Source organism: Stegodyphus dumicola, chromosome 10 (genome assembly GCF_044657685.1).
Source record: "Stegodyphus dumicola isolate Sdum_Otavi_A_Nest chromosome 10, ASM4465768v1".
NCBI lineage: Eukaryota > Metazoa > Arthropoda > Arachnida > Araneae > Eresidae > Stegodyphus > Stegodyphus dumicola.
The window spans coordinates 119,752,186-119,767,271 of record NC_140777.1 but is presented as its reverse complement, the minus strand read 5'-3'; the positions used below and the strand labels follow the sequence as shown (position 1 = coordinate 119,767,271).

Here is a 15,086-nt window from a genome sequence, read left to right as displayed (position 1 = left end):
TAGGATTACGTCATTCCAAATTGGGTGGTTCTAGGTACCGTTGTTTTACCACATTGCGAGAAACATACATACATTTATGCAGATACTTCATTATTTAATTTCTTCAAATGTAATACAGGGCGATAATAGTTAATGGTTTTATGTCTGAAAAGGGAAACGGACATTCAGAGTGATTCGACACAAAATCGCAAGACAAAAATAATAGTCCCTCAACCATCAACTTAGTGTTTTTAAACCAGAAGGAAAAACAGAATAAATCCCGAAAATTCATATAATAGGAAAAGGAATACAATTAAAATTCAGAATTTCGGATGAACTATTATAATTAAATAATAACACAGTAACAGCGGTTTTCTTGGGAAGAGGAATTCAACTGAATCTGATCTTCCCCCTCTTGTAACGTAATATTGGGATATTTAACTTTTGACAAATAACCAAATCTAACTTTTAATGCGGTCTCCAGGTTATATTTTAGAAGTTTTATACACGACATAAATTGACAGTTATATTTCATTTAAAATTTTGGAACAGTGGACGTCATTTTGAACATACTCCGAGAGGTCAATTAATTAAGTTAGAATAATTCCAGGAAATAAGTTTAAATGAAGTGCAGCCGACACACACAAAAAAAGTGTATAATTTAATATGCCGACAAGGAAATTAGTGTGATGCCCTCATCAGATTTTTTTATATAAACCAAAGTATAAAAGAAATTCTACTTCAATGGCAACAATAATGTTGACTTTCGTTTTTTTGCAACAAAATCTTTGCGTGTTATTTTTACATGAACACCGCTGTAGTGTTAAGTATAGATAGATAGCTACGTATGAATGTTTGCAGATGCAGGTTTATTATTATGAACTTGATTTAAATAAATAAATAAATAAATAAAAGGGAGGAACGGATTTTTACTGCTATTTTTCTGTCTTTGATTAATTACTAGAGACTTCTTTGACTCGCTTTTTTCCCCCGGTGTTTAAAAAATAAATCTTTAAATAAAAATAAATATGAAAAATTAATAACAAAAGAGAGAGAGAAAAAGAAATACACGTTTTCCTGATTTAATTTGATTTTCTCTGTTATGCATGAGATTATTTTTCTGTTTTTTCCCTCAAAAACAAACTGGATACTACATAATGTTTTATGACAACATAAAAAGGGGAAAAGCATCCTGTAGGCGGCGTATGCAATGAACAGAACGTAAATGTTTCCCGCATCATCGTTTTGGCGAGGACATTTACCTTGGGGCGGATAAGCAATCATTTTTATGAAAAAATTCACGTGGCGCGTGAAATCGATTTTGCGGACGAGGACTGGTTCCCTTTCGTAACTTTTCTAAAGAACTAATTCCAGACGACGATAAACATGGCAAAAACTGTTTTTGCCTTAGCCCCTGCCTTGCTGAAATTATAAAGCAGAACGTTAATAGCATGACAAAATACTTAACTCAAGAAAGGGCGTATTCAAATGATTCTTGGGAGAAAAAAAGAAAAAAAGCAGATATACAATAGATGACCACCTGGGTTGTTTTTGAAATAAAACTTCTGTATTCTATCCAAGACCTTCACGAAATCTTTACGGTCTTTGGCCACAGGATTCAAACTGTAAGGTAACACTAACTTCATGATTATAAAACAGGAAGAAGAAGCTCGTGAAATTGATGAATGAATAATTTAATTTTTTAATGTTACAATAACAAGAAAACAGCTGCGTTACGCCCTATTTTTTTTTAAAAAAAATTAAATGTTTAGCCCTAACATGATTTTATATAGCATTTAGAAAAGAATAAGTTTTTCCTAGTTTGCATTTAGAAAATAATATTTCAAATAAAAAAACAATTCTTATGAACTATCACTTTGGTTATGAAGGACCTGATACAAATTTTACAAATGATGGAAGGGAAATCTCCTTGCAAATCTCCTGACTTATGCTGTCCACTGAAGTTGTATTTCGTAGTTCGAATTCCGGCGAGGGGACTTTTTTTTCGCATTTCCTGTACTGAAAAGCGTAACACAGCAGACGTCGCTTAAAGTGATCGCAAGTAATGCTATCATTCGAGTTCTGTTAGCGGATTGCCGAAGTTTCGACCGTTTGAACACGAAAACACGGAAAATACATCGCTTATTGGAATCAACAAATCGGTTAACATTATTAAAGCATTATCTAAAATTTACTGAATTAAAGTGCCAAAAAGGTTCAAATAGTTTATAAAAATTACCAAGTGTTAGAAAAGTATTGCCAAACGGCTTGTTTTCGATTTTAGTCAACTATTTAAAATTAGGCAAAGAAGAAAGTTTAGCTTAGGTTTTAAATAAGGTCTATCGATTTTGAGGATGTTCAAATACAGGTCCCTCTTTTTCAGGAGCAAAAAAATGTCTTCTGTAAATACCGCAAACAATGAAGTCGATTCTCTCACTTTGCTTCACATGCAAGGCATCGATGATCATTCTTAGTTTCGTCGCTCAAATTCTAAAATTTAAAAGGTATGATTTATCATATTGTAACTGGTAAAAAGTTTAATTTACGATGTTTTACAAATTTATTTACGCGAATGCTAGAAATCGCTAATAACAACTCGTGCAACAATTACTAATCAAAGAACGTCATTCACAGATTAAACAGAAATCAAATAGATACCAGAACCAGGTTAGGGAAAGTAAAATCTATGGCACCAAACTAACAAATTTTCATCTGAATCCAGAGAGATTTTCTCTTTTTATTTCAAATCGGAAAAGCAAAATCAGCCCACTTGCTTCAACGAACGATTCAATTAAACTTCAGCCAACTTTTTCGTTCCTTCTGTGTAACAGCCGATCAACGTTCATCGACATTCAAACCAAGCGAAAGAGCATCTGATCTTTACGCCTTTTCGGCAAAACTTAAAAGCCACCAAAATCGCAGGCGTTTATAGTCGCATGACCGAACTTTGGAAAACAGTGGACCGGAAAATGACAAGTAACACGTTTCAAAGAAGAAACAAGAGCGACGGATAATTCTCCTGCACACCTTATTGGGCGGTGGATATAAAAGAAAAATGTCCTGTGAGGGTGATGAGAAAATAGCCCTACCATAAAACGGATTAATGGTCGCCTTGAGAAGGGACATATTTTATGGGGAAAGTCCTTCTCGGATGGCATTACCGCGGTGAGTAACGAAGAGTGGCTTCCTACGTTGTTAGAAAGAAATTCAGCGGAGTGTCCATTGTCCCCGAATTTATTTTTCCGGAGAAATATATCGATTTTTTTCTACAGATTCAGTGGAATACGGTATTTCCTAGCGCAGCTTTTGTCCGGTTTGCAAATGTTAATCAAAATGCTCAAAAATATATTTACAAAAACATCCCTAAGATTTCCTAGACTGCTTTGGTTTCTGAAGAGGTGTTCGCTTTACAGAACATCGGTCACGCTCAATATCATTACTATTGAATTTTATTTTCATAAATACCAATCAGTTTCAGAGTTGGATATCTTAAACAGCTAGTTGCTGTGCAAGTTTTTATTCTAATAATGCAGCCTTCATAAGATGATCATCCACGATTCCAAAAGATTTAGGACTTCCGTTGAGATGCTGGTCTTAGAGGATATATTTGTCGATGATGATAATTAATTACTGTTATTTAATTACGTTTTTCAGAAATAAAGATCACTTTCAGAGGTAACGGGTACTTAGGGTGACGGTTGTCTTGAGACGTATTCAATGTACACTGTAACCTCGAGATACGAGCACCTCTATATACGAGAAATTCGAAATACGAGAAAAGTATGAGCGAAAAATTCGTCTCTAAATACGAGCTGAGCAATGAGCAGGCTGTTGGTATGCGTTGCGCTATTTCCCTATCCGGCTCGACACGGGGAAGAAAAATTTAAAGGATTTCACAAGTTAACTACTTTAAAGGGCCTTAATGGTATAACATTTTAGAAATATTTATTTAAACAGAATACTATTGCTTTTATAAAATTACGATACAAAAAAGAGTTATCCAGTTTTCCACTAGTCCTAATTTTACTCCTGCACACTAAATATAATTTCTTCGGAACTTCAGATTTAAGAGACCTGGAATTGGTAAAATTCGTCCTACTTAAAAAAATCATGGAAACTATTATTATGTAATCTATTAATGTAAAAATTTTGAAAAAAAAAAAAAAAAAAAAAAGACAATAGGCAAACATACTGTTGCGTTCTACGGATTCGCGTATTTGGAGTAATTGATGACAACACTTGATGAAGAATCAGAACATAATTTATTCGCCAGTTAGCAATATTACACAGGGCAGTTCCTAAGACACGTTTACACTCGTCGAAAAGTTACAACAAACACGCTAAAACACTCAACAACACAGCCTTCAAGCTATAACGGTAACAACTTCACGGCAAAGCACTAAAGAACAGCTCCCGACTCGGTCCATCGCCCTCAAGCTAATCTCTTTCAATATATTACTTTCTCCCCGCACAGGCAGAAATATATAGCCTTAACCTACCTTTGAGAGTATTCTTGAGAAAACCGCTAAAAATGCATTTTAGAATGTTCTCACTCCGTCTGTGACATATCGTCAATTTCGCCGCCAAATGGGCGATTTTGCGCCAAATATAGCAACATCGCATTTACCTGCCACTCTCTGGCCACCGAAGCCCGCCGTTGACTCACACTGCTTAACCGGCGGACTTCTTTCTCCGCTCCGCTGAGCTTCGTTTTCGACCCGCTTTGCGGGCCAGGTATCTCACCGGGCAGCCGCTGGGATTTTGCAAGATTATTGCCTGTTAACAATCGGCGCAATGGATGAATAAATGAGCCATTGACTCCAGTTTATGAAAATTCAAAACACAACAATTAAACATTTATTTAAAAGACGAGTCAGAGTTTCTTTCCACATACTGAGCTGATCAAAACATTAATCAAGTACTGTCTGCGCATATAGCCATCTTTAAAATTCTTTACAGACACAAGGGCTATTTGCTTGGAGACGGATGCCTTCGTGGAGGAATTCATAAGGGAAACCGGTTCGTCTTCACTTTACATATAAGAAAAGTCACGAAAAACATTCACGAAGTCAGTCTACTAGCCTGGGTTCGAACCTCAATCCAGCTACCAATATTCAGCCGTCTTGACCACACGGCCCGAAATTACACGGGCGCAGCCTCTGAATTTCAAAATACTAAATATAAGTGCAGGATGTGCATATTACGCAGAAGATGCAATGGTTACCATGTAATACAAATACTAGATATATACAATATTCAAGATATATAAATACATAAACATTGTTACTACTAATACCAATACTAAATGCAAATGTAGAAAAATGAATTCAACTTCGAGTAATTTCCCACACGAGGCATGTTTTCTGGCACTATCATCTATTTCAGCATTTAACTTCTTGCCGAGTAACCCTGTTATGTTTCAGGTTCTGAAACCATTACGGCAAGAAGCTTGTGCTTGGTTGTTAGTGATACTGACTTCCGTACCCGGGTTCGAAACCCGGAGTAGACATGGACGTTCGTAAGCGTATAGTGCCTATGCGGCAAGGGTCACTCAAAATACACGCCAGCAGGAATCCTATCGAAGGCTAATGGTAGGAAGAGAGGTGTGGCCGACTCTTGTGCGGGCCCCCTCTCGCGAGTTGTACTCCATTAAAACAGGAGTTGAAGTTTAACAGTTAGTTATACCTGTGGCACTACAAATGCGCCTACCCTAGCTTCTACCAGCACCTGTGACACTTACAAAGTTTTAGATAATTTTTACATGTTTTATTTCATTTTTTAGAAAAATAATGTGGCAACATACTGATCCGAAATGATATTATTTTAAATCAAATATAGTCCTTAAAACATAAATCTTATTTCTAAGTTGACTTAGATCAGGTTAGGTTATTATAGTAAACGGTATGGTTATTTATTATTCGACGGTTATCTTCCTTAGGAAAAGTGGCCCTATGGAGGAAAGCTAAGTTTTCAAAGCTAAGTGGCTGGTATTTAAGTTAACATATTGTCGTGCAGCGCGCACCTCTGCTATATTACAAGTAGTAAATTCAGTTACGCAGTCTACCAACAGCAGATTGTACGCGTAGATGTTTCGAGGTAGAACAACGAGCAGTGTATTTTGGAAGCTCGGAGGAACTAACTTTCGTTTTCAGATTCATTGAAAAGTTCATGGGGAATTTCAAGCTAAATTTGTAATATCTGCATATTGAAAACCTTCATGTAAGCTTGTAAATAAAATTTAGTTGCTCTGTTGTTGGAAAAAAAAAAAAAAAAGCTCAATTCGTACCACGCCCCAAAGATGCTACGATCAATATGCGCAAACACTATGCTATAGCTAATCTTCATTCACCAAAAACACAACTTGGGAAGTAAAACCACAGCTGAGTCATGGAGAAATTTTTTCTTCGCCTTTTCTAATATAAATTAGAAAATGAAAAGAGAAAAAACAATGTATGTGGCGTGGACGCACTCATCTAATCAATGCTTACGTTTATAAAGTGTTGCTATACTATTTTTGACATTCTCTACACAAATTATATTTGGGATGCAACTGATGAAGATCCGAATTTGCTTCACCTGTAAAAATTGTCTTTGCTTGGAGTTGTAAAAAAGCTTCAAAATCTTTTATTCTTTTTTACTTCCTTGTACGAAGTAAAAAGGGAGTACTGTAATCGCGAAAAGCTTCAGACAGCATATTTCAACGAAAATATCCACTTTGACCGCTTTCGAATGCAATTTAACGATGTTTTTGCGCGATATCTGTACGTAAGGACAGAATAAAAGACTCTTTTCCTCCAAAAAAACTAAAAACCTGATTTAAAATGAATTCTGAAGAGAATTTTTCGTGGCGTCTGTACGAACGTATGTACGTACGTGCGTACGTACGTATCTCGCATAACTCAAAAACGAGTAGCCTCAGAACGTTGAAATTTTGTATATAGGACTGCTATAACATGTAGATGTGCACCTCGTATTTTGGTTGCAATCGGCCGCACCAAACGTATATAAATATATTTATATATATATCCACTCTGTTACCCGGCTCAGTGATCTCAGTTTCTTTACTCTTATATGTTTGTAAATTGTACATTTTTTGCTTTAGAAATGATTGAATTATGTTGTTCTTATCTTCCAGTTGAGCTTTTTATCCTTTAATAAATCTGTATGCAATATTTTTAGAAATATCAACAATTTAAAATTTTTAAGTTGTTTAAGTGCCGCTAAGCCTAATAATTTTTTTGATGGCGGCCATTGATTGTTTACATTTGAAACAGCATTATAGCGGATTTGTTGCCAATCTAGAGAAACTTAGCTTCGCAACAACAAAGATAACGCCTTCATTTATTATTTAAATCATGCTTAATCCTTTCTGAAATTTTTTCGAGGAAATAAGCGTTTAAGATTTACTTCGTAATTTTTAATATAGATATTTTGAGTTTTATGTATTTTTGCCTTCTCGCGAAGTGAGAACTGAATTAATTCAATGAGAAATACTCAATCGTCTGTGAAAAACTGTTTTTTTTTTTTTTGTTTTGTTTTGTTCGCTTAATTTTTTTTATACATAGTTCTAGCTTTATTATAGTATTTGAATAGAACATGTGGCAACGATTAGATAATTATTTAAATGATATACAATTTGTGCATTCTGAGTTATAATATGAAGGAAATATAATACTGTTAAGTAAACCTAGCACCAGAGTGTCGCTATAGTAAACAAAGTGAATTTTAAAGAATGCATTTATTCTATTGTGGTTTATGCGCTGTCGGCGAAGTAGGTTTAATTCAATCTAATAAGTTTAAATAAGATGCAAGAAAAAATGCGTATAATTTAATATTCCGTACAAGGATGTCATGTGGTGTACACATCAGATTTTTTTTTTTTACTACTCGGGCATGTCTATTCACAAAATTTACACAAACTGACGCCCCAAAATACTAATTCGGTATCTGGAAACACTGGAAAATATCAAAATATTCAATATATTTATTCTTTGTTTCGGAGCCGAGAGCGGCAACGATTTGTAAAGCGATTTTATATAGAATCCTAAGTTTAAAGACTGTTATTATGGAAAGCGGGCAAGATGTTAATTTTGCATACTTAAAACTAGGAATTTTAAGATTGCAATTATATAATCAATAGGATATTACAAGCCTTATTAGTGTGACCTTATTTTATGATTTGCCTTCTGCAAACTGTTTTGATGTTACTTCTAAGATATTAAGAGATGAATGAGTTTTAAGGCGGGAGCTGCCTATTTTAGATATTTTTTTACTTGAATTATTATTAGCCCAAAAAGGCTATTGGAATTTTGCTCTTAAATTGCATATGGTGTAAAAACGAAAAAAAAAAAAAAAAAAAATACTTAATAATAGTTAAAAAAAAAAAAAAAAAAGGAGGGTAGAAGAAGAGACCTCCAGGATCGTGTTGGTAGACTCCTTGCTCAGCAAACGTAAAAAACTTTAACAAACAATTTTAGGCGATCGCTAAAATCTGAAATCCGGAACGTTTCACATTCCCCCCCCCTTATTCGTTGTTTTTTAGTTATGATGTTCAGCGTTTAGCATTGACATCAGATTTTGGGTTAATATGATACAAAAGGGACAAGAAAAAAAAAAAAAAAAAAGACGAGGAGAGAGGAATTTTACGCGCTCGCTTATTCGATTTAATAGAAAATTGGGGAGCTTACTGTGAACCTCTAAAACAATTAATTAAGGAAATAAAAAATTACCATTTCTTTAGAAGAAATGTTAAAAAATCAAAATTAATTATTCACTACGTAACTGTGACGTAACAACGACTGCGTAACGAAGCAGCAGCTGCAAACCAAAGGGAACTGCCCGAAAACATTTAGATAAGACAAAAGAGGGCACGTTATTCTCATTTCTGTCAGCGAAAAGAATCCGAAATACACAATAATGATCATCATTAGCTTTATCAATATCTTTGCCAATTTGTACTAATCAACGTCGATATCGGACCGAACAATAATGAATACACAGACAAGACACAATTAAACTAAAATGTTTCGGCAAATTCAGCCTAGTTAAAAAGAGAAAGAATACACAATATACATTTCGATCGATGATAGACAGCTTTTGCTTCGGGTTCTATTACTATTCCATTTCACGTAAATAAGCACGCGACGTGATGTGAATTCATTTCACTGAAGATAAATAAAATCTCTACCAAAATATAACATTCACAGCAACTTTCCATGAGTTTACCTATCTGAATATTTTTTTTCTTTTTAACATCCAATTATGCTCATCAGCCAATTCCAGAATTCCGCAATAACGAACAGCAATTAATTCTTAGTTTCCGTATTTTTAATTATTTTCTGCTAGTACAAGAGATGAATATTTCCGACACTGCCTCAATTTCTCTATCGATATTAGATGGGGCAACTCTGAACTAGGTTCCGTGAAGGTGTTTAAAGATGTACTACCCGCTTGAATCCCTCCGCTAAACCTAGCGATTCAGCGAGAATACTTAACAGTATACTGCACCACACAACAAGATGTTACGATTTAATAAAACTAGAAGAATAAAATTCTAGGAGAAATAGGGTACATCTAGACGACACAGAATCCCATAGCAATGTAGGGTTGGAAATGCAATCCTAACGAGATAGAGGGAGATATTGGGGGCTGTCGCGGGAAAACCGACGACAGTCACCCCAGAGGTGTTACGGTGGAAAATATGAATACATCCTGATCGCAAATTAACATTTCAATAAGTAAGTCATAAGTTTAAAGTAAGTCCTGACGACGTTTCCAGATAGTGAAGTTGCCCGAAGTTTACGACGTGGACACAGCATTGAATCTCGGACGTTTTGAAATACGCAGTGTAGTTGCGTAGTACATTATTTGGTTGATTATCCAGAGAAAAAAATGCATTTAAATTCGAAAATTTTAATAGACTTACGCTCATTTCTTCTGTTGGAAAATGAGTGAAACTTCGATCATCTTGTAGAAGAACACAATAATAAGGTTTCCAACTAATTGGCTGCGATTTGCAGTGGCGCCATCTGTTATTTTTGAGACGTCCTACCAGAGCTTCTTTGTCTGTAAAAAAACAAAACAGTCATTTAAAGCATAACAAATACCTCTAAATATATTTACTTTATTTTAAAAAAATTAATAAATTTACATAAAAAGTATTAATGCACATGATCTTAAAAATAATTCAATTCATATCAACGTAAATCAATAATATTATAAACTAAGAATTCTTTCTAGAATTTAATAGCAAGAAAAACATGATTTTAAGAAAACTTTACATTAGAATTAATCCCGCATTTTCGAATAAGCATATGTGCGAAATTAAATGTTAAAAATATTTGTTTGGGAGGTTTCATTACCAGATCTTTTTCATCAAATAAAATGATAAAATAATGCAATTATTTATCTTGCCACATTTTTTTGTTCAAATGCCAACTAGATGTGCAAGAAAAATAGTTGAAAGTTAGATTTATTCATTTTCCTCCATTTATCTGAATGGCTAGGATGAATTAATACCTGCAACAAAATAGATATTCATACCTTCAAATTCTTTGTATATTTGAATTGTAATATAAATGTAACAATTGCAGACGTTATGAAAAAAAAAAAAAACTACAACCTGAAATGAATACATAACTTCTCTCGACGCATTATAAAATACAATTACAATTTTGTGTTGGTAGAAACGTATGGTTTTGAGCTTGTAAGTAAAATATAACCAATGTAAGTTCATAAACAACTTTAAATTTTTATGTATGCGCAAAACATATTATTAGAAATATTAATTTTCATTTTTTACCCTTATTATTTTAGATTTATCATTTCGGAAAATTAGTTAGCAAAATATCTTCAAGAGCATGTAAACGAAAAATCTTAATGCTTTTTTTTTTCCTAATAAAATATGGAATATAACGATTTAATTGGCTTTGCGGCTGGAATCAAATTAGAAATAATATTTAGTTTTCAAACCATAAATACTTAAATATGAATTTTAAAATCTTGAATAAACTCGAAAAATAAGCTCAAAAATTTAATAAAGAAATTTTTTCTTAATATATTTGTGTAAAATAATTTTATGTATTAAAACAAAATGTGTTTAAAACATCCTAATCCATTTTCTTCGCTTATTTTTTAACATTAAAAATCCTAAAACGATACATTAGTAAATATTGCAATGAAACTTTCGTTAATATGTATTTTTATTTGATATTATCTTTACCTTAACCATAAAATCTAACAAGAAGTATAATAACGTACATTTTTAAATCTGTGAATTTCCTGTGTAACACAAAATTAAGGATAAAAACAAATAATAAATACATTCATTATTTTTTAAAAGTAGGTATGGGAGTGGTTTCCTTTTGTTCACGCAAGTGTTAATAAAGTACTCTCAACTGAAAAATATTTTAAAACAAAAATTACAATCCTTTTCATCCTTTTCTTAAATCTTGTACAGATATAAATAAATAAATAAATAAATAAATAAATAAATAAATAAATAAATAAATAAATAAAAAAAAGGCTTAATTTCTGAAATTAGAAGTGCCGGAACCCTACGGAAGACCGTCAGCAAAGAGGAACAAAAGTAAGTAAATAAATAAATAAATGACTATTAAAATCATTCATAATTTAAAAATTAAATATTTAGTTATTACCAAATTAATTAATCACTATTTAATTAATATATTTATTGAATATTAAATAATTAAAAATAAATTAATTATTATTAAAATAGTTAAATAATAAAAATTAAATAAAATATAAAGAAATAAATTAAAATTTAATAAGCGATTTGTAATATAATTTTATTGCAAAAAATAAAATTTTCGAGATCAAATTTCTACTGAAATTATTGCTCAGTTACATAAAAGACGCGCCTTCTTATTTAGGGTTCCAGTGCGCTCCGGCTAGAATTATAATTATCACAAAAACTAAAAAGTACTGGAGCCGGGCTCCGGCTCAATTTAAACTCTGACAAAACCCACAAAAAACTATGTTTATTTATACAAATAAAGAAAGCTAAACGAATACATAGAATTTATGATAGTTATAGATAGTAGATTATTGTTAAACACTTATTTTTCTTACATTTTGAAATGTATTTATTACAGAAAAGCTCGAGACAGCTCCTTTAAGAAGGTAGTGCTGCCATCTTTCAGCAACCAATGAAGATACAGTACACATCATTGGGATCGAATGAATAATGCATACATTTGTTTACATTATATTAATAACAAGTATTAATTACGAAATTTCTATCAACATGCATCTTATTAACATAATTTTCTTTATTAATGTATTTTTATTTTAAAGATTTAAATTAAGACAGAAAACCAGATAACTAAACGTAACTTTTGTATTATATATAAAGCATTATAAATTTCGTCTGCGTCATTTTATGCCCCAAGTTATTTCCCTTATTCAAAATTTAAATCTTTTACGACTGAATTTTTTAAATAAAATTTATGAAAATTCATTTTTTCAATTCATCATTTAAACACATTGATGGCTAGTCACTTTAAAAAATAAACCAATTATTTCACAGAATTAAATTATGTCACAAAAGTCATCAAATTATTTTATTCTTCAAACAATGCAGTTATCTGCTTACAACAAAAACTGATTCAATAAAAATAATATTTTTGTGAAAAAAAAAATTAAAATTTTGAAGCTTGTTTATTATATTTCGTAGTTGGAAATGAGCTTAACATTGAAAGATATCAGATTTTTAATTCTACGAACCCTGACATATTTTCTTAACATAGTTTGGAAGGACAGGTTATAAATTACATATTAACCGAATGACAACATTATATGATAAAAAATGCCTTTTAAAATAGCAATGGAATTTACCTAACTTGTTACAAATATAACCAGAAACATGTACGTAGGTACATTCACGGTATTTTAATTAGGAAAGGGTGATAACTTGTTTATCAGGTAGTTCACAATGTCTTTAAGGCTAAATGTCATTTAAGAACTGGGCCCACCAGCGGCCGAGCGGTAAAGTCGCTGAACGCTGGTAGTTCGGTCCGAGGTTCGAATCCCGCGAACGGGCTGGCTGCATGGGTGTTTTCGTGGTTTTCCCCATGTGTAACGTGTATACGAGCCAGTTTCCCTTAGAAAGTCCTCCACGAAAGGCATCCCTCCCCTTAGGCAGATAGCCCTAGTGTGCTTTGCCGTAAATACACCACACCACACCATTTAAGAACTGTTCGCAGCGTTCCTAGGAATTATTTGATCCATGCTGTTAATGCTCCGAGGGCATCTCTCACTGAAAGAGAACAACAGGCCAATATAAAATTACAAATCAGGCAAAAAAAAAAAAAAAGCAAACTTAGTATTAGTAGATGTTTTCATGGAATCCGAACGCTTTTCCACCGCAGTCATTCTCACGTTTATGGTGCACGTTTTTTTTTTTTGTGGGGGGGAGGGATGACCTTAAAGTGTCTAAAGCAATTTTATAAGCGCTTCTAACTGCTATATCCAGCAGATAATTCGATTTGTAAAGGGGTTCGATGTCTGGACAGGGCGCAGTGAACGTGTAGAGTTTTCTGCTTCCAAAAACATATTAACCCAAAATGAAATCCAAGAAGAAAACTACAGCATTATTTATTTACATTCTTTTCTTATAACATGTTTCAGTCCACTTTTGGCTAAATCGATACCGTAACCGAACACTTACATTGTCTTATAAACGAGTATTGGATAAATGAGATCGCAGAATGAGAGAAAGGTGTTTAATAATCGAATTATGTAGCATAATTTCGCTATTTAAATACTAAACCAAACTGATAAGTTATCGTACATATTGTTAAGAACTCTGTATATATGTAAATGATTTTAGTGAAATCATATGCGAAACTGCAGTATCTTTTGTATAAAGAAACATGAATTGCTTGAAAAAACGAAGCGCTGCCAGAAAAATAAGGTTACAGGGGTAAGCCTATTTAACATTCAGGGAAATGCCTATCTCGTTAAACTGGCGAGATATCGGTGAGTTGGCGATGGTTTTTGCGACTAATATTTGTCGCCAAATGTGGCGAGAAATCGCCAAAATCCTCCAAACTTGGTGACATTTTGGTCCGGTCCCTCTATAACTTTAATTGCTATCGTAATTGAATAACTAATTGATCCCTAAACGTAACTGTAATTGTATCCGGCCCTTAAATGTAACTTTCACCGTATATACCTTCCACTAATTTCGTTAAATGGAAGTTTCTCTGTGGCCGGAAGAAAGCTTTAAAACTATATAAGACCGAACAGAGCATCAGTTCTCATTTTTTAGTTCAGAGCTGACTTTGGAGTATTGAAATCTCCGAGAGAGCTTCTCTCTTTGGATGCCTTTCCATTGCGTTGTATTTAACGTTCTTAGGAGACTGAAGTATAACTATCGATTGTGTTCTGCGGTACTGAGAACAGCTGTACGAGTGCTTTTGTGGAAAGTTCCAAAACTGTTCAGTGTTTCTTTTGGGAAAACAAAATTTATTAAGCTATCATCGGCTCTGTGCGTATTCAATCCATTACAAATCTTTACACAACAATATAAACTGTATTACTGCTGTATATAAACTGTATTATTGTAATTACAATAGCCACATCGAGCACAGCGTTGAGGTCTGTATTCACAATTCTGGTTACTGGTATATTTGAAACAAACAGATAATAATATAGCACTCATTTTTTACTAAGTTTTCTTTCTTTGGCATGGTAAATTACTGTATTTAATTAGGAAGCTTATATCTCATTCTAATCAGAAAGAAGTGATTTCTAATCAGGACCACACAATTACCAAATATTTACATTTTTATTTCTTAAAATTTACCTTAAAATATATAAGGATTTTATATTAGAGAGGGGCTTATATTGAAGTAAATGCGGTAATTTCGTCAAAATTTCGGATCTGGGGAGACGTAGCTGAATAAATAGTTTTCACCGCTTTCCTAGTGCACAAGAAAAGCACAGGTAAGATAAACACAAGTTAAGTTTTCCAAAGCAACAACTTCCATGAAGGAAATACTACGTTTCTTCATGTATTCCCCACCTTTTTTTTTTTTTTTTTTTCACTAATTTTACCGTCCGAAAATTGAGAGGGAAAAATTATG

At 33.0% G+C, this 15,086-nt stretch overlaps 1 protein-coding gene across 3 annotated transcripts in view; it reads right to left on the bottom strand.

The window, feature by feature from the left end:
* Positions 1–15,086, bottom strand: part of raskol (Ras GTPase-activating protein raskol) — a 730,597-nt gene that overhangs the window by 488,263 nt on the left and 227,248 nt on the right. For all 3 annotated transcript variants that reach the window (XM_085825453.1, XM_085825452.1, XM_085825454.1), the window contains exon 2: positions 9,905–10,044. In XM_085825453.1, coding sequence (XP_085681579.1) covers positions 9,905–10,044 — 140 coding nt within the window. The remainder of the gene's footprint in view (positions 1–9,904; positions 10,045–15,086) is intronic.